The sequence below is a fragment of the Mastigoproctus giganteus genome, chromosome 7 (assembly GCF_048544385.1).
Source record: "Mastigoproctus giganteus isolate SK-2022 chromosome 7, ASM4854438v1, whole genome shotgun sequence".
NCBI classification, from domain to species: Eukaryota; Metazoa; Arthropoda; class Arachnida; order Uropygi; family Thelyphonidae; genus Mastigoproctus; species Mastigoproctus giganteus.
Window position 1 is genome coordinate 195,759,025 of NC_143581.1, and position 27,583 is coordinate 195,786,607.

Consider the following 27,583-nt stretch of genomic DNA (forward strand, 5'->3'; position numbering starts at 1 on the left):
AAGCCTAGTACTCGCATGGCCAAACCACACCACTGACAAAACAATAGTTGAACTGAAAATATATAGAAACAAATTAGGCTATAGATGGCGGTATGAATGTAGCGTTAGCACATCGTCACGCTACCCCCATGTAAATATAATCCAATTAATCCAAAAATTAAATAGAGAGATAGAAATTAATAAAAATATATATTAAAATAAATAAAAAAATAGTAGGAAAGCTAACATCAGTGGCAGCAGAAAGGCACAGTCCACTACATGTTGCTTATAATAAACTAAATTAAAATAGGATATTTGCCAGTAGCATGGCAAACCAGTAAGTGAAAAAGAACTTAGCGAAATAACATAACAATAACAGAGAAATATATAGGGGGGATAAAGAAGAAGGGGGTAAAATATAGGGGGTATTGTATTTATACTCCCCCTATATATTTTTCTGTTATTGTTATGTTATTTTTTTTTCGCTAAGTTCTTTCGCGAAATAAAATAACGTAACAATAACAGAAAAATATATTAATACGTTATTTTATTTCGCGAAAGAACTTAGCGAAAAAAAATAACATAACAATAACAGAAAAATATATAGGGGGGATAAAAATATAGGGGGTCTTTATCCCACCTATATATTTTTCTGTTATTGTTATGTTATGTTATTTTATTTCACTAAGTTCTTTTTCACTCTACTGGTTTGCCATGCTTCTGGCAAATATCCTATTTTAATTTAGCTTATTATAAGCAACATGTAGTGGATTGTGCTTTTTTGCTGCCACTGATGTTAACTTTCCTACTATTTTTTTATTTATTTTTAATATATATTCTTATTAATTTCTATCTCTCTATTTAATTTTTGGATTAATTGGATTATATATATATATATATATATATATATATAGAGAGAGAGAGAGAGAGAGAGTGAGAGTGCAAGTGAGCAAACAAGCTTTTTATGTACTTTTTTATATCATTAATTAATGTTACTGCACCTTTTCCAGCAGATTCACATCATTCCTGAAATGAAGGCTCCAGACCTATATACAGTACACAAGATGTCACCTAGCTACATCCTTATGTAATTGAATATTATCTCTTTACCTGACCAGCAAAATTACTCTGCATAATACAAAAAGCATGTGCTTACCTGGCTGGCAGCTTATCAACATTGGGAAGGGAGCTTCATCTTGAATTGTACTTTTCATTATCAACTACCTTAAGTTTGTTCCTCTCAATAAGATAATCTGGGATTGTAGGCGTACTGTTATCCAAATGCAAAATCCTGAATTTCTCAATATTGTACTTGCCTTCCATTTTTAAGACCAACTGAATAATATACCTTGATCTTATTCAACAGCATGTCTTGGTATTGTTTACCGCCTTCTTACCCTTTGTATTATTATCAAACATGTTTTATTCCTTTATCAATATCATTTAAAAATCAGAAACAACAAGGGCCTCAGTACTGAACCCTGTGAAACCCTACTCAAGACACCATTTTGTTTTCTGTAATTTAACAAAACATTTTATTCACTGCGGTACTTTCCCCACAATGACACATTTTCTAAGTTTTACTGAAGGCTAAATATACTATGTCAAAATTATTCTAGGCAGCCAGTTCTTTTGTGACATCATCATAGCTTCTCAAAATAATTAGACATGATTTCCTTTTAACAAACTCATGCTGTGTTTCTTGTATAGTTCCATTAATATCTAGATCTTCCTGCAAAACATCTTTAATTGCATATTCCATAATTTTCCCTGCCACAGTGCAGGTCACCCATTTTTTCTGAGCAGAAATTACCCATTTTTGCTCGGACTTTATCTGAGTCCAGAGTTGCATCCATTATAAATGATGGGGGTTTTTATGCAATTCTATTTTGATGCGTCTTTTAATGTCATTGGATATATATAATCAACTCCTAATGCCTTCCTTTTTTGCCATTCAAGCATGATAATTTTTCTTCCAGTCCATTTTCAGTGATCATACAGTCTAATTCCCAGTATTTGTTTCTAGCTCAGTAGTACTTCATATTGTAAATATTGCTGTAATTTTACTATTTCCAATGTTTTGTAATATGTCATGAATATATATGCATATCTATAGTTATTAAATTTATAACAGCTGTTTCCATGACTCACTGTCTTAATTTTAGAAACACTGTTTCGTCAATTTATTTTAATTTTTTATGAAAATAATTTGAAAATATCTAAAAAATTAGAGGAGCATTTACAGTGGAACTACTTCTAAATTGTTAAGGCAAGAAAGTTGAATATTAAAACTGTTTGATTGTATTTTAGTTAAAATAATGTCAATACATAAAATTCGTGCATGTTCTTTTGTCTATTATTCTGTGTTCCTCATAAAATAAAATAAATACACACTTTGTGTTTCACAGCTGCTCATAGTAACCATTGTATTAAATTTCCTATATTTATAGAATACTCTTTATTTTGAATAATGAGTTTTAGCTGGCAGTTTTATTAATTTTCAGTCCATAAATCTCATTTGCCCTATGAGCAATCACTGGAATGTCAAAAAATGGTTCAGTATTTAAAATTGTTTGTCAAAAATTTTTTAGTATTTTTGAACGAAAAGTTTTATCAATGTCTGTGAACTTTATGCTTTCTGCAAGATGAGTTATTAGCATTAATATTAAAGTGCCAGAGCAGTGAATAGAAGCAAAGCTTATATAATATATTCTATCAAAAAAAAAGAAAAAAAAAAAAAAAGAATCAAATAATGTTTCCCTAGTTTTATATTTTATATATAGTAATAAAACTTCAATTTAAAAGACTATATAAGGGTAAGACCTTTCCTCTAATTGTACGTTAAACTAAAAAAGTCACAGAAATTGCTAGAATGTTTTTTTGAAAAAGTTCTGTATTATGAAATAAAAAAACATTAAATGTAATGCTATATTTTACAGGCGCCTCCGTAGCCAGGTGGGAAGGAGCAGCAGTGCGTAACACTCGCTTCTTGATTAGACCGGGGTTCGAGCCCGTCACCACCAAATACGGAGGATGCGGAAAGGTCAGGGAATGACCACCGCATATCCCGGAGCAATATGGCCTTAGTTGCTAATGCTCCTAAAAACCAAAATAACAAACAAACAAGCTATATTTTACTGCACTTACCAGTTGGAGTAGAGCTTGAAATTTTGTTGTCTTAGAGCGGCATTGAAAACTGGCTGGAACTTATTCAGAGTCTGAAGAGCTTTTGAGCACCTTCACTGGAGGTTTAGAGTCCAGATGACATCCTTACTAATGTCAGACATACCTGATAGGCTGATGAAAGGGGAGGATGGCAAGGAAAATCCTGGCTTCCTGGCACACTGTTTTATTTTGAAAATATTTTGCCATCAAACCAAAGCAGTTAAGTCATCAGGTTCCATATGAATGAAAAGCATGGTTTAGTGGACACTTTCTGTTATTTCTGGTCTGCTAACTTGAGGTTCATTTAAACGAGTGTATACTGTACTTTCAAGTATTCATCCGATTCTTATTAAAGTCTGCATAAGCTTACTCCAATATCATCTAGCTCTCAGAGAGCTAGATGATATTGAAGTAAGGTATTTCATTCCAATAATTCAGCAGTCCCCAATCTGTTTTTGTTAACATGCTACTTAAAAAAAAAGTTGAAAAGTTATTGTACTACCACAGTAATATTTCATAACTTACAAATAATCTGAATAAAAAACATTATTTTTACTACTTTATTCTTTATAACCTTATTTCTTTTCATAACATAAAATTCTGATATTGCAGTATTAATAGATAGTTATTAATACTGCTATATCAATTATATCAATATTTTTATTTACAGTATTTGTAATTTAGTTTCAATTTTTTTTCTTATGGCTCACTCCCCTCTGACACAATTAGGTGTACCACACGTTGAGAACCTATGCAATTGTTGATTATGCTTTGAATAAAGGTAAATTTTCTTATGTCCAGCCTACAATTATCTTTCTTTAATTTGAATGTGTCCCATTCTTTGCATAATCCTAGAAAGAGAAAATATTCCTCCATATTTAATTTTTTCTCAACCCTTTTAAGGTTTCAAACACCACAATCAGATCCCTCATGTAAATATCTAATTTCCAAACTTTGAAGTTTACAGAATGAAATATCTTCCTGTAAGACTATCTGTGTGTATCCACAAATAGTTTTATTGCCCTCCTTTGTATCCTTTCAAGCAATTATCTGTTTCCAGATCTATCTAAAGTATTCAAGATGTGCTCTGACCACATTTGTACAGGAAATAATTGCCTCTTTAATATAATAATAAGTCCTCTTTACCTCTTTAATAAGTCCTAGCATTCATACTTTGTCATTGAGAGACGTTTTCATGCTGAACTGTATATTAACCCACAGTTCCTTTTCATTTACAACAGTGTTTAGTATCTGAATGCAAACTTTGCATTTTAGCATTAGCATTAACATTAGTAGAGGCATATGATGCAAGAAAGCAAGCTTATGCAGCATCAGCCAAAAAAAAAAAAAAAAAAAGCCCTCCCATTTCACCCCTCTATTCATTTCAAATGCCTGTCCAGCTCGGCCATAAATTTATTTAAGCTATCAACTTCCACAACAAAAGATGGAAGTCTGCTCGACCAATCAACCACCTGCTGGCTAAAGACAAATTTTCGCACATCTATTCTACAACTGTCTTTCCTCAATTTGAATTTATGCCCTCTCAGTTTCTTAATCTGAGCAAGAGGAAGAATCCCATCAGCATTCAGCTTGCTCAACGCATTCAAGGTCTTATATGCCTCAGTCAGATCACCTCGCAGGTGGCTACTCTCCAGGCACTGCAATTTGCAGAACTTAAGCCTTTCTTGGTAAGAGCACCCATTTACTACAGCTTAAATTGGCATTTTTTTTTTTTTTTTTTTTTTTATATTCATGGCATTCCTTTATTGAGGCACTTCCTTCAAAGCACTTAATTCAAATAAGAGAAGTATTAATGGAAAGTGAGTTAAGTCTCCCAGAGAAATTTTTTTTTAAAAGAACAATTAAAAAAATTATTTGGTGATTTATCTCTGAATCATTTAGGTGATTGACTGTTATTTAGTTTGTGTAGGTGATAGTCATATTTCGTATAACTCAAATTTCTTTTATATAACTTAATTTAAAAAATATCGTATTACATTGAGCAGCTTTTAAATTTCTAGTTTTACAATTAATAAATTTTCTAATGTTATAATAATATAATATTGCTTTCAGAATTTTTGTTTGTTTAAATAATATTTCCTTTGAAATATTTTTCATAATAACCTAATTACAAAATGATCAGAGATCAGTTTGAAATAGTGACACTGTGATAAAACTGTATTATATAATTTATTTTATATAAGAAAATGAACAAAAAATATTTTGCTTATCAGTAGTGAAATTCATGTAGTTCACAATACTTGAATCCACTTTTTGATAATATCAGCATTTGGAAAAAGAAAAGGCAAACATCTATTAACAATGAAAGATCAAATGGCAGTAGTTTGGGGAAAAAATGCTACACTGCATTATGTTTTTCTGTCTTCACTATCTGGTGACACTGTTTTTTTGGAAGAGCTTGGCTGCTTAAAAACAGCTTCATTTATCCATGAGTTGGCCTAAAGTAATTAATGTTGTTTTTAATTGAATAACATCATCTTGTTGGTGAATTCATTAAAAACTCAAACGCAATGTCATGAACAGTTTTGCACATTTTTGGATTGCTCATCAGACAGTTGGCAACTTTCTATCAGGTGGTAAATAAATGTATTGAATCTAATTGAGCAGCCGAGCAGAGTTTAGAAGAAAAACTTGCTTGAAACCATAACATTACACATTCATAAAACTCCCTGTTAAGTTGCATTTTTTTCTCAAACTATTTCAATACGTGCCTTGAAATATTACCCCACTTTACAAAATTAATGCATTGGACAAGTGCAGCCAGTTAAGTAAGGATTTATTATACATATAAAGAGAGTTGCACTTTCAAGTGGAAGATTTTTTTCTAAACACTGCTTGAATACTCACTTAGATTCAATACGTTTATTCTGTGCTAATTGAGACTACCTTTTGTCTGATGAGCAAACAGAATAGGTCCAAAACCAGTCATAACAGTGCCTTTGAGTTTATAATAATATTCACTACTGGGTGATGCATTTCAATTAAAAACAATATTAATTACTTTAGGTCAACTTGTGGGTAAACTTAGTTGTTTACAAAGCCAAACAGCCTAAGCTTTGTTACCAGAGGGGCAGTGTATTCCCAGATAGTTATGACAGAATGACAACATAGTGTAGCATTTTTTCTCAAACTATTTCAATACTTGCATTGAAATAGTACAGCAATACCCCGTATTGCACTGATAATTGGTACCGAAACTGTTCCATTTTATGTGAAACTGTGCTGATTGAGGTATAATTATAATAGGTTTTAATTTAATGTGTACCAGAGAAACAGTCTATAAACAAATTATAATAAATTTATAAACAATTTCTGCTTGATAGCCAATTAAAAGGATTTGAAATAAAAAATATTGCAAAAATTTTATTAATGAAACGGTAACATCATGAAAGATGAGAAAAAAGCTTTATTGTTTATTTTGGTATTTCAGTAATGAAGTCTGAGGTCATCTCTTCTTTTTCCCAGTGTACAAATCTTTGTAGCATCGAATCCCATCTTGTAAAATTTGACTTATTTTGATACTACATTCAACATTCGGATCTCCATTCATAATTGCCTCGTAGGCCATGTCAACCCCCTTGTATTGAAAATTCTTTTGGTGCAACTTCAGTGTTATCCACTTCAGAATTGTTTTCCTCTTCTTCATATGCAGTTTGCTCGTCAATTTCAAGGAGAGTTGCCTCATCTAAGTCGTTTCCATGTGATTCAGTGCAGCCACATACATTGGCAGTGTCCAAAGTTTCGAATCCAAGTCTTTTCCGATCTTCACAATGTCCTCGAGATTTGCCTGAACTCATGCAGACATGCTGCCAAACAGAACTCATGTTGTTGGGAGTGATTTCTAGCCAAGATGCAGATATATTTTCGATCATATTTAAAGGGGTAAAAAATAAATTGTGAAATGAAAAATTTGAAAAGCTATCATGGCAGGACGGAATTAAGAATACTAAGCACTCTTGCATTTGCTGCTGACTGCCTGAGGGGAGCTTTTGGTACATGTGCATGTGAGACAATAGAGTTAGCACCACAGCATATATTGTAAGCATACCTAGGCTATGACAATGCAGCATATATGTAGAGTGTGTGTGTGTCTAGGCTATTGAATGAGTTTTAATATGTACAGTAAATTTTCAACTTAAACTTAATTGAAAACCGTGTTATAGTGAAACCCGTGCTGTTTGAAGCCATGCTAAGCGAGGCATTGCTGTACTTCACTTTACAAAATTGGTGCATTGGGCCAAAAAAGCCTATTAATAGAGTTTGGGAGTGTTTTTTTCTAAACATCACTTTGCTGCTTATTTAGATTCAATACATTATTCACTGCTTGACACAAAATCACTAATTGAGAAATTGATCCTTGAGGTTGTCACAGACATTCTCTCAGATATGCCAGACAAGCTGTTCTTGCTACCTGGGAGTCTAAAACGCTGATGGAACTGATATTTGGGTGACACTCAAGTCAAAGTGGACCCAATTTCGGCGAAGTCCGGACGGTCTATGACAGCCAAATCCTCTGCTTGCACCTTCACGATGGTGGGACTGTTAGTAATCCTGGGTATAACCTTCATGCACAAGTACATGGTGGGTGACCACCCACGTGTGAACCAACGTAAGCAGGGGTCGAGGTGTGGCGCCCACACCACATGGAGGAACGCCGCCCCTGTATGTTACCAGGCAGTACTAGGTGGTAGATGACTCTCATCAACCGGTGAAATACCGCCACTTTGCTTATTGGAGGCTTGAAGTGGTGGAACCCATGTTTAGTCTCTAGAGCTAAGTTCCGGTCAACCCTTCCCTATCTCTTCCATCATGCAGTATGATTGATGATTTTTGAGGTTATGATGAATGTCGTGGCAAGATCCAATATTCCTTACATTTCGAGGGTACAGCTCTAAAACGGTGTTCGCAGGCCGGCCGCTAGATAGTACACCGGACCAAACCTATTGGTAACTCTCTAGGAGGCTTCCGGATCAGCTAGTGTATAATCTTGCTACCTCTACTCTGCCAGATAGTGACTGGAGGGAGTCCGAGTAGTGTGTATGCGGGGAGCATTGACGAGGCCACGTTATGTCAAGGATCTGGGTATATTCTTACCACATGTACGCCATATCCAAAAATTTCATTACTTCATACAGCATGTCCCACCCACTTTTTCTTACTATTGAATACACCATGAATTGTCAAAATAATAGAGCAAGCTTATCTGCGAAAAGATCTAAACCTCCCAAGGACTTCCTAATTCATTTCACAAATATACGTGGTCTCAATTCCAATCTCAACGATGTCCATTTCCACTTGCAGTCTTCCAAACCCCATGTACTTTTTCTGACAGAATCTCAGTTATCAGTTGATTCAACTACTGCTCATCTCAGATGTCCATATTATTTGCTGTATGATTCCTTTCGCCTCAAAGGTGGTACTTGTGCATATGTCCGTTCTGATATTCCCTGTCAGAGACTTGGCAATTTGGAATCTGCTCTCTTTGATCTTCTCTGGCTTAAAATCTCTCTACCTCATTGTGTAAAATTCATCTGTTGTCTCTACCGTTCTTCCAACTCCACTAATCACTTGGAGCTCTTTGACTTCCTCTCTTTGCAACTTGACTTTCTCCAGTCCAACTTTCCTAACAGTGAGGTAATTTTCCTTGGTGATTTTAACGTTCACAACTCCAGCTGGCTTCCATTTTCTAGTCACACCGACCCAGCAGGTCGAGATGCTGAGGCTTTTGCAATTACTAATGACCTAGCACAGATTATTCATTTACCTACAAGAATACCAGACAATCCTAATCATACAGCCAATACGCTTGATCTTTTTCTCACAAACAACCCTTCTAAGTACAATGTTGAAGTGAGAGGTCCTGTAGGCACTTTAGATCACAACTTGGTGATTGTCTCTTCTCCAATGGAACCTTTATCTCATGGCTATTCCGAACCTCGTATTGTTTGTCATTACAAGAATGCAAAATGGGATGACCTGTGAGACTTCTTTTCTTCTTTTCCTTGGTCTGATTACTGTTTCAAAACTTCTGATGTCAACGTTTGCTCAGATCGTGTCAGTGAAATTATTCTTGCAGGAATGGAATCCTTTATCCCACACTCCACTTTAAAATCTCGTCCTTTATCTAAACCTTGGTTTTCCAATAAATGTGCTAAGGCTGTCCAAGAGAAGAACGTTGCTTATCGTAATTGGCTTGTTTCTAATTCTTCAGTTTCATTTTCTGCCTACACCAAAGCTCGCAACAATTGTAAAGCAGTTATTAATCAGTCAAAACTAGAGTTTGAACAGGCTAAGAGTAGAAAACTTGCTTCTTTCCCTAATGGTAGCCGAGCATTCTGGTCTCTTGCCAAAGCTATTGGCCGCAACTTTTGCCCATCTCTGCTCCCACCTCTGTCCAAACCAGATGGTTCTGTTGTCACTTCAGCCAAGGATAAAGCTGACCTGCTAGCATCCCATTTTTCTTCCAGCTCATGTATTAATGACCTTGGTAAAACACCTCCCACCATTCCTAACACGCTCCATTCAATGCCTCCTGTGGTCTTCCGTCAAAAGGATATCAGAAGGATTTTGATGAATCTTGATGCTACGAAAGCTCCAGGTCCTGATGGTATTTCTCCACTTGTTCTCAAAACCTGTGCTCCTGAATTTACTCCTATTCTTTGCCGCCTTTTTTCACTTTCTTATTCCAAAGGTGTTTTTCCTTCTGCTTGGAAATTTGCTCATATCTAGCCAGTTCCTAAAAAGGGTGACAAATCCCTCCCATCCAGTTACCGTCCCATTGCAATTACTTCTACTCTTTCTAAAGTAATGGAGAAATCAATTAACCGCCAACTTTTAAACTACCTAGAAACCTTCCATCTGATCAACGATCGCCAGTATGGATTCCGTCAGTGTCGATCCACTGGTGATATTCTGGTTTATGTTACCCATTTATGGACTAATTCAATGGAAAGGTTCGGTGAAACACAAGTAGTTGCTCTCGACATCTCAAAGGCTTTTGATCGTGTTTGGCATAAAGGTCTTCTAAACAAGCTTCCATCTTATGGTTTGCCAACTGTTTTTAGTAATTGGTTATCCAGTTTTCTCTCTGATCGCTCACTGAGGGTGGTAGATGGCTCTCTGTCTTCTAACTTCTCCACTAATGCCGGTGTCCCCCAAGGTTCAGTTCTTTCCCCCACTCTTTTCCTCTTGTATATCAATGACCTTCTTCCATTGACTGGAAATCCTATCCATAGTTTTGCCAATGATAGCACATTGCATTCAACTTTCCATTTTAAGAAACCTTGTCCAGCTCAATCAGCTTCAAGTTCTCGAAAATCTGCTACCAATTATTTAAATGCCGATCTTCAGGTAATTCTCCAGTGGGGCAAAGACAACTTAGTTGATTTCAACCCTTCTAAAACTCAATCTTGTCTTATATCTTGCAAAAAGGATTCTTCTGCTCCTATGCTTATCTTTAGTGACACTCCGATTTCTAGGCAAAATGATATATCTCTTTTGTGGATTACCCTGACTTTAATCTCTCTTGGCACAAGCACATTACAAATATTGCTTCCTCTGCATCTCAAAAACTTGGTTTTCTCTTTCGCTCTCGCCGTTACTTTTCTTCCAAACAGCTGCTCACTCTGTATAAATCGCAAATCCACCCTGCCATGGAATATTGTTCCCACATCTGGGGTGGTGCCCCCAAAACCTCTCTCAGGCTTCTTGATTCCATTCAGAAGAGGGCAGTTAGGTTAATTAATGATTCATCTCTAACAGAGTCTCTCCACTCGCTTTCTCATAGACGCACTGTTTCTGCTGCATGCCTCTTCTATAAATACTTCCATGGGCACTGTTCTTCCGAATTGGCTTCTATAATTCCCGCTCTCTCTCTTTCAAAACAGTCCGAACACGTGCTGCCACCAGCCAAAAAACTGTCCAACTTCAAACCCACAGAACCAACTTTTCATCTTCCTCATTTATTCATTCAACTGCCGTTTTCTGGAACAACCTTCCTTCATACGTATTTCCTGAAAACTACAATCTACAGAAGTTCAAGTCCAATATCAACAAATATCTTCTTTCGTCTTCTCAACCTCCAACCCAAGCACGGTACTAAGTACTATAGGTTCTAAAACCTGTCGTGTTTGGGGTTCTCATAATAAAAAAAAAAAAAATTGAGGCTACCTGTTAGCATTAGTAGTGCCATATGATGCAAGAAAGCAAGCTTACATAGCATCAGCAAAAAAAAAAAAAAAAAAACTTTCGCATTTCACACATCCTTTCCTTCCAAAAGTTATTTCAATTCTTCCTTGAATTATTTAAGCAATCAACTTCCTGAATGACTAATGGACGTTTTTTCCAGAAGTTACCCACCTGCTAGCTAAAGGCAAATTTTTGCACAGCTGTTCTACAACTGTCTTTCCTCAATTTAAATTATGTCCCCTCAGGTGCGTAATCTGAGCAAGAGGAAGAATCTCATCAGCATCAAGCTTGGTCAAACAATTCAAGGCCTTATACACCTCAATCAGATCACCTCACAGGTACCTAATCTCCAGATGCTGTAATTTACAGAACTTGAGCCTTTCTTGGTAAGAGCAAACCTTTGTTCCCCTCACTAATCTCTTTGCCCTTCTCTTGACTTGTTCCAGCAGCTCTAAATCCTTCTTAAAATGAGGCACTGTGTGCCGTACTCAAGATATGGTCTGCTGATTGCCTTATACAAGAGAATAATAACCTTATCCTTGCTAGCAAAATTCCTGTGTCATTGACAAGACCCCCCATGAGCTACTCTGGCAGCCTGTCTGCACTGCTCTGAAAACTTCATATCTGAATGCACAATTACCCCAGGTCTTTTTCATTCTCCACTACTCTGAGTGTAGTACTGCACAGTTGGCCCCTCGACATGGATACTTGTACATAGTGAGGGGACCTCCCAGTGACACTACTGGAATCCAATGCGCACAGCCTAGGCTATCATTAATGGAATCCACTGTGTTTGCTGTGTGTTGCGACTTGTGGAAATTTGGAAAGGGAGATCCTGGTGGTTGAGGGCCCAGCCTCAACATGCCACTTCGACAAGATGGGTGGTCCTGGACAGTCCGGCTAGGATCAGTCGGCTAGTGGGTTCGCCTGCAAGGGTCAACCGTGCTAATGCTATGCCCCTTCTCTCATGGTCCAAGGGACAGGATTCAGGCTGGCGGTGGTGCAGGTATGGTGTCTGGATAGCCCCGGTGCCCCACTCCCGAGCGCATTTATTGCTTGCCAGGTAGTGGGCGTCCCTTTAGGCTCTATGGTGGGTGGGGTGCCCGGGCACTGAACCAATACAAAAACTACTATGAATCCTGATAAACATATTCCTTCAGGAACCACAATGCAGTCCCTATCTGCAAGTATAAGTGAAGAAACAGACAGCGTGAATGCGCCTCTGTAGCCAGGTGGGCAGGAGCAGCAGTGCGTAGCACACACTTCTTGATTAGACTGGGGTTCGAGCCCGTGACCACCAAATAACTTCATAATTGGAAAAAAAAAAAAAAAAAATGACAAGCATTCTGAGCTGCTACTCTGAGCAACTTCATTCGGAGGAATACCAATAATTGTGACACCATATAGAAAACTCAATTCATTGAGAGGTGTCATTTCTGAGTGGGACCTTCTCAAGGTTACTGAGGAGGAAATCTGCTCTGAACTAAAGCCACAGGGAGTTATTGCAGTTAAAAGAATTTCTGCGCATAGGGATGGGCAACTTGTTCCCACCAGAAATATCATCCTGACATTTAACTCACCAAATCTCCTAATGAGATCAAAGCTGGCTGTATTAACTGTCCAGTGTGTCCATAAGCCCCTTACAGTGCTTTTACAGCCCTTTACAGTGACAGAAATATGGACATTCACAAATGGACTGTCGTGGAGCCCTTGCATGTGCTCGCTGTGCTGTAAAGGACCATGAAACCTCATCATGTTCAGCTTCAAAACCATTATGCCTTAACTGCCAAGGAGAACACCCTGCCTATTCACAAGCATGCCAGAGGTGGAAGGAGGAAAAAGAAATTCAAAGACATATCAGGAGGCGAGAAAAGTGGTGAAACCCTTGAATGTAAACAAATCTACCTGTGCTCAGAAGGGAGATGTTCCATTAGAACTCAAACAGAAATTACTATACCACCAAAAGAGTCATTAACCCCTATTGCGTGCTATCTGGTAAGTTCACAAAATCCTGCAAAGAAAGATCAATCAACTGCCACTCTCATATTGATACCCCCGGAAAAAAAAACCTATAAAATAAGAAGCCTGAAGTAGAAAAGAACAAGAAGCCCGAGGCTTCTTATTCAAGAAAATATGGAGATTGAGGAGAAGGAGGTACCAGATGACTCAGACCTGGAATTCTTTGCGGAGGAGGAAATGGACATGGGACAGCATCCATACTTCCCCAAAAAAGATAAATCCAAGATGAGAAAAGTAAGCCCTCAGCACCTTGGAAGCCATCTGATGGACTCACCAAGCCAACATAATGGCTAAATTCCTACAGTGGAATTTCCGTGGATTCCAGCAAAATACTGACGATATCAAGGTCCTCCTGAAAAAGCATAAGCCTGTTTGCTTCTGCTTGCAGGAAACATATTTATAGGCAAATGAAAACCCATCATTTAATAATATTACAATCATATGTAAGTACAGAAATGTGGATGGACCTGCCCATGGAGGAGTTGCAATCCTTATGGGCAACCAGACCCCATTCCAACATGTACCACTTTCCACTAACTTGGAAGCAGTAGCAATTCACCTTATGGTTGGGTTTTTATTAACAGTCTGTTCAATTTATTTGTCACTTGGGGCTGACATCTCCCAGAAAGACCTTGATGATCTCATTGTCCGGCTGCTTTCCCCTGTCCTAATTCTTGGGGACTTCAATGAACATAACACCCTGTGGGGTAGTGCTAACATAAATGGAAGAGGACGAGTCTTACAGCATATACTCACGGAAAATGACCTCTCTCTTCTGAATGTGGGAACTAACACCCTTCCACATGCCTACTTGTACATTTTCTGCCATTGAACTTTCTATCTGCTCCCCTTCACGTACTTGGGATGTAGAAGCAAATCCATATGGTTGTTGTTTTTGTTGTTTTGGTTTTTAGGAGCATTAGCAACTAAGGCCATATTGCTCCGGGAATATGCGGTGGTCATTCCCTGACCTTTCCGCATCCTCCGTATTTGGTGGTGACGGGCTCGAACCCCGGTCTAATCAAGAAGCGTGTGCTACGCACTGCTGCTCCTTCCCACCTGGCTACGGAGGCGCCGAATCCATATGGAAGTGATCACTTCCCCGTGATAATCTGCTTACGTAGTGGGAGACTTTGTCTTTCCTTTAAATTACTGCAGTGGAAGATTGATCAGGCTGACTGGAATGGCTTTCAATGTCTGGCAAATTTTGATATCACTACAGTCAGGAGTCTATAAATGATGCAGTCACGTACATCACAGAAAGTATCATCCAGGCAGCTGCAATCACAATTCCAAAAACATCTACCTGGTTTCCACCATTTCCCAAACCGTGGTGGAATCTATAATGCACAGCACCAAAAAAGGCACAAAACAAAGCTTGGGGGATATTCTGCTGATATCCCACCACAACCAATCTCATAGCTTCCAAATGTTCTAAATCTCATAGCTTCTGCTTGTGCTAAAGCATGTTCCAACATCAGAGCAAAAAAAGAATCCTGGATCTGTTTTACATCTTCTATTAACCAGACGACCAGCTCTAAGGTAGTCTGGGAAAAAGTGCAGAAGAAAATGAAGGGAAAGCACAATGCCCACCCCTAATTAGTCCTGGAACGTAATGAATGTACTATTGCAGACTCTACTGCAATAGCCATCTGCTACATTTGCTACCATCTCAGCAACCTCATCTTACTCCCCTTAAACTTATGAGTTTTTGGTCCTTAAGCACAAAGCTGAAAAACAAGCCCCAAAGTTTTCATCAAAGGGCTCCTGCCCATATAATATGCCTTTTACCATCTACGAGCTAAAAACAGCACTTGCACTCACAAAAGCTACCACCTTGGACCAGATGACATCCATTATGAAATGATCAAACACCTTTTGCCAAAATCCATTGACCACTTGCTCTTCCTATACAATAAAATCTTTCCTGAAGAGCAGTTTCCAGATGCCTGGTGTAAGGCAATTATTCTTGCTTTTGTTAAGCCAGGCAAGGATCTTAAACTTTCTACAAATTACCGCCCTATTGCCAAAAACAGTTATCTCTGCTGTATACTGTCAAGCTTAAATCCCTGCCAGACCATTCCACGTGGACATCTGTTTTTGAGCCATGCTTGGAAAATCTGTACAACACTCGTAAGATGACTAATTGCCTATTCGTTATTCGTATCCAAGATCTATTCAGAAATTTGGATATCACGGTAGACAACATTGCCCCATCACCTAGGCAATCCCTTCCACCCTGGCATGCTCATGTTCCTGCCTGCAACTTCTGTCTTAGCAACTGGGGGAAGGATAATAATCCATCTGATGTCTACCTGCAGCTCTCTTCAGCCCACTGATTTGAACATTGACTTCTTTTCAGTCTTCACAGATGGTTCGAAGTCAGAGGTGTCTGTTGGATCTGCAGCTGTCTTCCCAGATGCTACCATATCTGAATATCTGAGCTGATCCCTGCCGAATGCAGCATATTCACTGCAGAGCTGCACACAATTAAACTAGCCTTGGATCACATACAAATACACCACCATCAAAAATGCATTATATATACCGATTGTCTTAGTTCATTACAGTCTTTGTCATCGATGAGGTGCAATCCTCGTCTAGTGCAATCCTCTGCTGTACCCTGTCCTGGGTACAGCAGAGGATATACTCACTTTCTGAATTGGAATTTTAAATTTGCTTCTGCTGAATCCCAAGCCACATTGGGATCCTGGGAAATGATTTGGCAGACTCTGCAGCCAAAACAGTAACCCGTTATAACTCTTATCTGTTACTCCCCTATACAGACTACAGGCGATAATTCGAAAGAAACTGGTTTCCCAATGGCAACACAATTGGCATGGGCAGGCTGAAAATAAGCTATACGAGATTAAGCCTGTAATTCAACATTGGCTGTCTAGTCTGTGCAGGGAACGTAAAGAGGAAGTTGTTCTAGCTCTCACTGTCATATGACGCATGCTTTTCTGCTGAGTTCTGATGACTGTGCTATGTGTGGGCACTGTGACACCATTTTATTGTCGAAGATATTGTTGGGATATCAGAGACGTTGTGTCACACAGATATAAGTAGTGCAGAATTGGAATTTGGGAAGTACAATGTGCACAGAAAGGGAGGAGAGGTTATACTGTTAGTTAAGAAACACATAAAAATAAGCAGGTACATCCAATTGATGTTGGTGGACAATGCAATTTTTAGTCTCTTTGGTGTGACATAAGCACTGGGAAAGGAAAAATGAGAGTAGGTGTGTGTTATAGGTCTAATGAATATGATGAGTATAATGAGCAATTATGCAGAGAAATAGATTGGGCCAGTAAATCAGAATGTCTTATAATGGGTGATGTTAACTTTCCAAATACAGTGGTAACTTGGTTTGCGAGCATAATTCGTTCCGGAAAAGTGCTCGTAATCCAAAGCACTCGTATATCAAAGCGAATTTTCCCATAAGAAATCATGGAAACCCAGATTTGTTCCAAAACTCAAAAATATTCATATACTGTAAAAATGATTAATACAAAATACATACATACCTTTTCATATTTTTAATATTTAAATTTAATATACATAAAGCAGTCGAATTTATGGTAGGACGACTTTCACTGTCACTAACGGAATCACTGCTGTCTGTTGACTCTTTCTTTTTGTGCTACTTTAACAAGCAACCTCTCCAATGATACTTGCTTTTGCCTCCTCTTGAGGATTTCACAGAAATATGACATTGCATTGTCGTTAAACAGATTCATCGCTCGCACTATTACAAAACAAGGAGGCACGCTTGATACACATAAACAAAGCTGCGCGCGTGTAGCAACTGAATAAACAACACCGTAAAGGCAGAGATACACTATTAACACTTCACATTTTACTAAAGCACATTTCTAGGGGGTTACTACCATAAAACAATAAAAACAATTTCCAGTTGCGTTTCTGCTAGTGGAATCTGTTATAAACTGGTAGTAAACTGGATCTAATTGCATTTGCGATTATACCGATAGCTGGAATTGTGTTGGTTTTTACGTTATTATGGTGAAATGTGTTTCCCCTTCACTGATATAAAAACCATAAAAAAAAAATACATTTTCAGAATCTTCTCTTCATTCATATCGTGTTGCATTCGGTTGGGGTGATTCTGCGTTCGACTGCCATTTCTTGTAAACACAAAGGCGAATCGTGCATAACCGAATTCGGTTCATGTTATATAAATCGTGTATGATCGGATTCGTGTAGTGTAAACACGTGTTATACGAGGACTGACTGTACTCGTATTGCAAGACCTCGCTAGCTTATCAAGTTAAAATTTATTAAAAATTTTTGCTCGTCTTGCAAAACACTCGTAGACCAAGTTACTCACAATCCAAGGTACCACTGTATTGACTGGAGCTTGTGGGTTTGTCACTCACACACTAGCAAGACTTTTTTGGATTTATTGGATGACTGTTTTCTACAGTAGCATGTTTGAGAGGCAACCAAAGGGAGTAATACTCTTCATCTGATTATCAGCAGTGATTATTCACGCATTAAGAATTTGCAGATAATGGAACCACTGGGTGACAGTGATCACAATGTACTGATATGGGAATTATTTAAAGATGTAACTACCATGAAGAGGCGCCTCCATAGCCAGGTGGGAAGCAGCAGCACGTAACACACGCTTCTTGATTAGACCGGGGTTCGAGTCCGTCACCACCAAATACGGAGGATGCGGAAAGGTCGGGGAATGACCACCGCATATCCCAGAGCAATATGGCCTTAGTTGCTAATGCTCTTAAAAACCAAATAAACAAACAAACAACTACCATGAAGGCTAAAGGGAAGGGCTTTTGCTTTCCTAAAGGTGACTACAGGGGTCTCGAACAGTTTTTAAATTCTGTACAGTGGGATCAACTGATTATGTTACCAACGTTGAATAGGTAGCCTTCAGGGACTTAATCTTGGAGGCTGCTAGGCTTATCATTCCAATTAAGAAATACTGTTCAGAGTTCAGTCCTAAATGGATGTCAGATGAATTAATGAGGCCCGTGGAAGAGAAGAAAAATGTATGGGATGCATATAAATTATCAGGTGACACAGAAGCCTATGGAAGATATAAGCTTGTCTGTAATCAAGTCACAAAAGAGGTTAGGCAGACGAAGGCAGATTACGAGAAAACTTTGGCAAAGGATGCAGAGAAAAACAGCAAAGAGTTCTTTACTTATGTAACCTCTAGAAGGAAAGGGATGAATAAGATTGGACTACTCAACATAGATGGGTTGACTATGGTTAATCATGCTCAGGTAGCTGATAAACTGAATGAGTATTTTGCATCTACATTCACACATAAGGAGTTATTGAATGAGGGGAATGCCAGAAGTTTATCGAACTCTAACAGGGAACTAAGTGATTTAATAACTGAGAGCAAAGTGGAGGAGAAATTGTTGAAGTTAAACATAAAGAGCCGACTGGGCTAGCCGAGTGGGTAAAGTACCTGCCCGGCAACCCAAAGGTCGCGGGTTCGATTCCCGCCTTGGGCTTGGATCAAAGTACTGCAAAAACCTTGGGAGGTGCAATATGGCCACAGAAGCCGATGCGCCAACAACTACCAAATCAATCAATCAATCAATAAACATAAGGACGGCACCTGGGTGGATGGGATCTATCCAGTTATATTAAAGGAGGCAGCAAAGGAAGTAAGCAAACCCATAATTATGAGAGCTTCCTTGGACTCAAGGGAGGTCCCCACGGACTGTCAGTGTGCAAATGTATCACCAATTCACAAAGGGGGTTCAAAAGATGACACAAATAACTATAGACCTATTAGTTTAACTTGTGTTCTGGGTAAAATAATGTAGTCACTGGTTAAAGAAGCATTGCAGGATCATCTAGACAAGACTACAGTAATAGTTAAGATACAGCATGGGTTAGTTAAAGAGAGGTCTTGTCTGATCAATTTAATTGGATACTATGATGTGGTCACAAAAGAACTGAAAGTCAAAAATAATTTTGATATCATATACTTGGATTTCAGGAAAGCTTTTGATACTGTTGCACATGGAAGACTGCTGTACAAATTGGAGAGGTATGGCATTAAGGGTAAGTTTCTACAATGGATAAAGGGATGTTTGAGTGGGAGACGACAGAGAGTGATATTCAATGGACACTGCTCTTAGTGGACAAATGTTATTAGTGGAGTTCCCCAGTTTTCGGTGTTGGGCCCATTGTTGTTTTTTATATTTATCAATGATATTGATGAAGGTATATCAGGCTTATTGTCCAAGTTTGCAGATGATGCAAAGTTTGGTAGGGTTGTTAATGACAGTATGCTACTGCAACAGGATCTAGAAAAGTTGGGCAGATGGGCTGAGAAGTGGCAACTGAAATTTAACATTGACAAATGCAAAGTACTGCATATGGGTAATAGTAACCACAGAGAAACGTACAAGATGTGTGGTACTACACTCAGGGTGGTAGAGAATGAAAAAGATCTTAGGGGTTAATTGTGCAGTCAGATATGAAGTTTTCTGAGCAGTGCAGACAGGCTGCCAGAGCAGATCATGGAATTTTGTCAATGACATACAAGAATTTTGCTAGAAGGGAAAAGGAGGTGATTATCCCTTTGTATAAGGCAATGGTTCGGCCATGCCTTGAGTACTGCGTACAGGTTTGGAGGCCTCATTTTAGGAAGGATGTTGAGTTGTTAGAACGAGTACAGAGAAGGGCAACACAATTGGTGAGGGGAACAAAGGGGTCCTCTTACAAAGAAAGGCTTAAATTCTGGAGACTAGGCACCCGCGAGGTGATCTGATTGAGGTGTATAACTCCTTGAATGGGTTGAGCAAGCTGAATGCTGATGGGATTCTTCCTCTTGCTCAGATTAAGAACCTGAGATGGCATAGATTCAAATTGAGGAAAGACAGTTGTAGAATAGATGTGCGGAAATTTGCCTTAAGCCAGCAGGTGGTTGATTGGTGGAAGACTTCCATCTTTTGTTGTGGAAGTTGATAGCCTAAATAAATTTAAGCCTGAGCTGGACAGGCATTTGAAACAAATAGAGGGGTAAATTGGGAGGGTTGTTTTTTTTTTTTTCCTGGCTGATGCTGCATAAGCTTGCTCTCTTTGCATTGTATGCCTTAATAATGCTAATGCTAATTTTAACTGTGAAACATGGCTTTACTAAGTGTCATAGATTTTTTAATGAATGGTGTTTATATTTTAGCGCTTTTAATCATCTGACCTAGCCTTATACATGCAACCAGATTTTAGCTGACAAAGACGATATGTCTGAAATATTTAAAAATGAAAAACCTTTATACTTGCTTATAAATTTTTTTAGTACTCTTCTTATACATCTATTTTTTACCTGAATTTATTATCTAAATTTACTTGTCTTTTAGTCATTTGTATATACTGATATATCATTTTTAAGTTACTTTTGTCCTATTTTTTTTTTAAATACTGGACTTGGCACATCATGGTCTTAGTTGCCTTTGCACCATAAAAATCAAATCAAACTGCACAGGTGATAGTTTTTTCTGGGGTTACTGTTACCCGTATGCAGTACTTTGCATTTGTAAATGTTAAACTTCAGTTGCCACCTCTCAGCCCATCTGCCCAACTTTTCTAGATCCTTTTTCTGTATTGTACTGCCATTAATGTCATTAACAACCCTGCCAACCTTTGTATCATCTTCAAACTTGGACATTAAGCCTGATGTACCTTCGTCAATATCATTGATAAATATAGAAAACAAAGAGTCCAACACCAAACCCTGGGGGACTCCAGGGTTCGGTGTTACCACTCTGTTTTCTCCCACTCAACCATCCCTTAATCCATAGCAGCAACTTGCCCTTAATGCCATACCTCTCCAATTTGTACAGCAGTCTTCCAATTGCAACAGTATCAATAGCTTTCGTAAAATCCAAGTATATGATATCAAAATTATATTTTGTATCCAGTTCCTTTGTGACCACATAGTAGAATCCAATCAAATTGGTCAGACAAGACTTCCCCTTAACAAACCAATGCTATGTCTAAACTATAACTGCCGTCTTGTCTAGATGATCCTGCAATGCTTCTTTAATCAGTGACTCAATTATTTTTCCCTGACAGTAGTTAAAATAACAGGTCTGTAATTACTTATGCCACCCTTTGAATTCCCTTTGTGAATTTCAGATACATCATTTGCATGTATCCAGTCTGTGGGGACCTCCCCTGAGTTTAAGGAAGCTCTCATAATTATGGGTTTCCTTACTTCTTTCACTTCCTCCTTTAATATAACTGGATCGATCCTATCCACCTCAGGTGGCTTTCTTATGTTTAACTTGAACACTTTCTCCTCCAGTTTGCTCTCAGTTATGACAAAATCATTTAGCTCCCTGTAGGAGTTTGACAAGCTTTTGGTCTCCACTTCCCTACAGAATTCCTTGTGTGAACATAGATGCAAAATACTGATTCAGTTTGTCAGCTAGCTGAGTAGAATCATCAACAGTGCAACCATCAATATCAAATGGACCAATCTGATTCATCCCCTTCCTTCTAGAATTTACATAAGTAAAGAAGTCTTAGCTGTTTTTCTTTGCATCCTTTGCCAAAGATTTTTCATATCTGCCTTTGCCTAGCTAACCAGGTGCAACAGTATCAATAGCTTTCCTAAAATCCAAGTATATGATTTCAAAATTATTTTTTGCATCCAGTTCCTTTGTGACCACGTCTTAACGGTAACAGATTTTATATAATTTTATTTATTATTTTTTTTATTTCATCACTTATTTAAATTTAACACAACTGAAGCTTTGTTAAATATGTATGAAGTTATGATTGTATGAAGTTATGAAGTTATGATTGTATAAAGATATTACACATTGTTTTTGTGTTTATTACCCAGAATATTAAGAACTGTTAGATTTAGAACTGTCAGAATATTAAGGACCTCCTCTGTGACTTAATTGCAGACTAGCTTATGTCTACCATAGGCTTCTGTGTCTCCTGATAATTTATGTGCATCCCATGCATTTTTCTTCTCTGCCATGAGTCTCAGTTCATCGGACATCCATTTAGGCCTGAACCATGAACAGTATTTCTTAGTAGGTATTAAAAGCCTTTTATCTTCCAAGATTAATTCCTTGAATGCTTCCCATTTAGAATTTGCTTGGTAACATCATCAGTTGGCCCCACTTTATAGAATTTAAAAACTGTCTTTGACCACTGTTGTTGCCGTTATGAAACCAAAAACCCTTCCTTTTACCCCTTTAAGTAAATCCCATATTTTTTCATTGTGCTGCTGATAATCAAATCAAGGGTATTACTCCCTCTGGTTCTCTCTTGAACATGCAGCTTTAAAAAGTAATCATCCAAAATCCTACAACAACCAACCAGTAGAGCCTTTATATATAAGGAAAGGCAGTAAAACAAGGTCGAAGTTAATGGCTTCGGTGAATAATCATTAGGGTTACAGAAAGTACAATTTACAGTTTTACATAAACACATTATTTTTTAATGTTTCTGCACATTTTTATGAATATTTTCTAAATTTTTTTTTCAATAACCTTATAGATGATATCAAACATCATCTGGCAGAGCTAGGTTTATGTGAAAAGCTTGTAGATATAATACAAAAGTATGAGGAAACTCATCAAGAGGAAGACAGCCAGAATATTGTTAAGATTCTTGCTGACTTGATCATCTTAATCTTAACAGGAGGTAACAGATTTTATTTATTATTTATTTTTTAATATGATCACTTATTTAAATTTAGCAGAACTGAAGTTATGTTCTTAAATGTATAAAGATATTATGCATTGTTTTTGTTTATCATCCAGAATATTAAGAACTGTTAGATTAACTTTATTATACAAGTTCAGTAAAATATGAGGAAAATATGTCAACCTTCTTTGATTTTATTGCATTTTATTCTTTATTTGATATATACTAATATCAGCTTATTTTGCTTATTGTATTATTTATAATTAAGTATTTTCTGTAAGAAGTAATTAATTTCTCTTTTCTTTTAATGCAGTGGGAAATCTAATTGGATTAAAATAATATACTAATCATATAGGATATAGCAAGCTTTGTGCAAATTTTTCCAGCCGTGGACCCCATTTTGATTCCTAATGTTATTGGTGGATCCTAAATTTAAATTATTTTGTTTTATTGTTCTTAATTATAAAACATTGTGATCGCCAAACAAAAATTTCTAACCTACCTTCAGAATATTACAAAGTGGAAGGGAAAATTTAAAAATAATAACACATTTAAAAATTAAAGAAAGATCTTTCCATCTGTATACAGTCTACTTGATATTTAGTCACTTTATACCTTGACTTCCAGAAATTCTTTGGTGGGGGGTTCAAACTTAATTCTCAGAATTAGTGAGATGGGTGAGCCTCTTATCTTCTCATAGCACCCCAGACACTCCCCCTTCCCCATCTCTGTAGATCAAAGTTTGCATGCCACTGTTCTAGAATATTCTGAATATGATCTTCAATACGATCCTATACCAGAATAGTTCAGCCAGGTATAACTGCTTGTAGTAATTTGGAAATATTCATTTTAAAATTGAATACCTTAAAATTATGTAGTTGTTATATTATTGGAAAATAATAATAAAAAATGTATATACTAATTTATATCATTAATGGATAGTTTCTTTTAATGTCTATCCTCACTTTAGGAGAGAAGAATTTCTGAGTAAACCCCTGAATAAATGTAAAGAATTAAAATCTGCACAGAAATTTTTATTATATTTTATTATGGTATTCTTATAATATTCTGTTATAGTATTCTTAAATGAGACATTACAGACAGCCTTTAATCTTTAATGTCTCATTTTTCAAAATTGGAGGATCATATTATTATTTTTGTAGATGGGTATGAAGCTGGTTGTTCATTTTAAAATTGAATACCTTAAAATTATGTAGTTGTTATATTATTGGAAAATAATAATAAAAAATGTATATACTAATTTATATCATTAATGGATAGTTTCTTTTAATGTCTATCTTCACTTTAGGAGAGAAGAGGAGAGTACGAATGACTTATGTTCAACCCAGGCATTATAAATGAGAATAATGGTTGATCAGTCAGTTATAATTATCTTACAATTACATTACTATACTAGTGAATTAAAATCTGGAAATAATTTTTGTTAGATTATATTATAGTATTCTTATTCTGTTTTAGATTCTAGTATGGAATGTGTTTATCAGAATGGTCAGGGAAAAGTATATAAAGAAACTGTGATTTGGTTAAAATGTCCAGATGAAAGTTTACATATTGCTGGTGCATTAGCAGCTGGTAACTTTGCTAGGAAGGGTAAGACTTCTTTTTTTTCCCTTGCTGAGAGTGCTTTATGAATTTCACATTAATTGATTTTATTTGTGGTTTTATAAACTCGGGTCATAATCCATTAATCAATATTTTTATTAAAACTTAAAACTATATCTTATAAGTAATTGATAAATTTAACTAGTACACTTGTTATGGGTACAGTACTATTAACCTTTTCACTTCCATACCTGGGATTACATTGTGCACTCAGGTTGCAGCACAATGTCACGAACTGTGTTTGCACACCCAGTTATGCTTATTTTTACTGTAGTAAGTGGTTTTGAATACGATTTTGAACAAGCGATACTTGTTCTAATTGCTGAATAAAGCTGATTATATCTTTAAGGGTGTTAAAGATATAATCTGGTGTTAAACTCTTTAAAACAGACTTCATAAAAAGTGATGCCCTGTGCTTTTGCTTAATATAAACCAGTTGGGGTGGATGCTGCATTTCAGAATGCAGTAGAACCTTGTAAATCTGGCATTCAAAAATCCAGCACTGTTTTTGAATATTTTTCCAAAGGTAGGCGACCGTACAAGGGCAGAGGGAAATAGGTTGGCTTGAATAAAAAATGTATAGATACTTGATTTATGCATTAGGTTCCATTAATAATTTCCTTCTGTTTTACATATTACCAAAATGATACTTCTTAAAGGAGAGCTCCACCTGGACTCTAATCATCAAAATTAACCAGGCCTCACCATAAATAACAGATTATCGTTTTTCTTGCATCTGCTGCAGTTGACAAAGTAAAAAATTCACAGAAATGCTCATCAGAGTTACAAGACAAGATTAGATCCTAAAACAGGAAGTTCTTCTATAAAGTGGTCCTTATATCTGTGGGGGCCTAGTTTAAATGTATGAAAAATGTCAGATTTCAGGTGAAGCTACTTCTCTCCAAAGAACAGTGTTCCTTGCAGTTACCATAACTTGTTGGACAGTTTTCTAATCCTGTCCTGCAAGCCATATCTGGAAGTTATACCCATTGATTTTTTGCACCTTATATGCAGAGGCCTTTGCTTTTGCAACATGAACAGGGCTTTAACAGAAATTCTGAATATTAAAACTGACACCCAGGCAGGTGCTGAACTAGAAAAAACAGATGCTGGAATGAACTGAAACAGATCTGGCAGCAGCACTGGACAGCTTCTACCAAAGGATTGATCACCAAGGCTTTTATTCATCCAAGGTAACTTTCCTTACCACAAACAACATGAAAAATTGGTTTCCCTAATATCAGTCTTTTATCTTTTGACTGGTCATGGATCACTTAACACAAAACTGTTTGCCTTCAGTTTATCTGACATGGAAGATGCTCTGCGAAAAGCACGAAGACTGGGCTCATGCTTTATATTTCTGCTATCTGTATGAAAACCTATGATAATCTTTTCATTCCCCACTAACATTTAACTCAGGTCAGAAAGACAAACTAATATAAAACAAGGAGTCATCACTTTTATATTTGATTTTACCTGTAAAATCTTTCTGTGTAGATGACATCAGATTCATTCACACAGAAAATTCGGCACCTAATAGTAATAACAGTCCAGCCCGAACGTGTCCCTATCCCTGGAATTGGAAATTTCATTGTGTTTTTAAGGTTTCTCTCCTGATGATTGATCCCATTGTGGATGGACTCTGCTGATGTAGCTAGGTTGGCTCTGCCAATATGAGATATTATTTTAATATTTTATTAGTTTTATTTTTATAATTATTTTATTGGCTTTTATTCCCCCCCCCCCCAGTAAGACAGTATGTGCTCAGTTGTGGCCTGCCTCCTTGTGTGATTGTATACTAGGAATTAACTCTCTACTGGTAACAAAAGTGGCCAGAAACAATTAAATAACCCAACAACAACAACACACACACACACACACACACACACTGCAAAAACATAACACTATGCTGATTTCTGGCCATTTTACAGAGTTCTGTATTAGCACAATGTACTGTGGTGGAGAGTTGCACTTGTGTTCAGGGGATGTCCTACATAAGACACCGCACATATTTCCTAGATTGTATGTCTTTGTTACTATGTATTTTAAATGATTTAAAATTATTCATTTGGTGAGCTATTCAATATTAGTTCAAAGTATGGTACTTAGTAATGTATTAGTATAGTATAGCAATAGTATGTATTTAGTATTTAAAGAAATTCGATTTCTGAAACCATACTGCACCATTTATACCTCATATTAAAAAATATTGGACAATCACAACATCCATACTGGAGACTGTATTCAAACCTGCAACCTTTAAATAACATGATCAGATTTTAACAAAATTTATATGATACCAGATGCCAGATTTATGAGTTTCTGCTGTAGTGATTACACTGTTGAAGAAGCATCAGAATTAAGGTTCAATTTTAGAATTATGACTGTAGTGTAAGTGGAGAAAATCAGATATCTAGTGAAGTAGAAATGGAACATTGATAATTCTTCATTAGCAGAAGTTCAGGACATTTTGGATAGATTATCAAGTAGTGGAATAGACCATAAAATGAATAAGAATTCTGTATTAAGTTATATTTTTATTTATTTATTTAAAATGCTACTTTTGTACATATCTTAAATCTTTATCTCCTGACTATCTCTGGTTTAAAAAAGGCAATATTATTTCATAAATACTCTGTGATTGTTTTTAAATGCATTTAAAGAATTAGGCTTAACTCTGAAAAAACTCAGCATCAGAGGGGTAAATATTTTCTATATACTGATTGTTGAGAGAGAGAGAGAGAGAGAGAGAGAGAGAGAGAGAGAGAGAGAGAGAGATGGTTACAAGTTTTCATCATGATGAACAATGTTATTGAGAGAGAGAGAGAGAGATGGTTACAAGTTTTCATCATGATGAACGATGTTATTGAGAGAGAGAGAGAGAGAGAGATGGTTACAAATTTTCATCATGATG

General features: G+C 36.9%; 1 protein-coding gene across 1 annotated transcript in view; it reads left to right on the plus strand.

The window, feature by feature from the left end:
• LOC150083520 (rap1 GTPase-GDP dissociation stimulator 1-like) overlaps nucleotides 1–27,583 on the plus strand; it is a 148,509-nt gene that overhangs the window by 29,995 nt on the left and 90,931 nt on the right. The window contains exons 5-6 of the mRNA XM_090378516.1: nucleotides 22,897–23,043; nucleotides 24,526–24,657. Coding sequence (XP_090234642.1) covers nucleotides 22,897–23,043; nucleotides 24,526–24,657 — 279 coding nt within the window. The remainder of the gene's footprint in view (nucleotides 1–22,896; nucleotides 23,044–24,525; nucleotides 24,658–27,583) is intronic.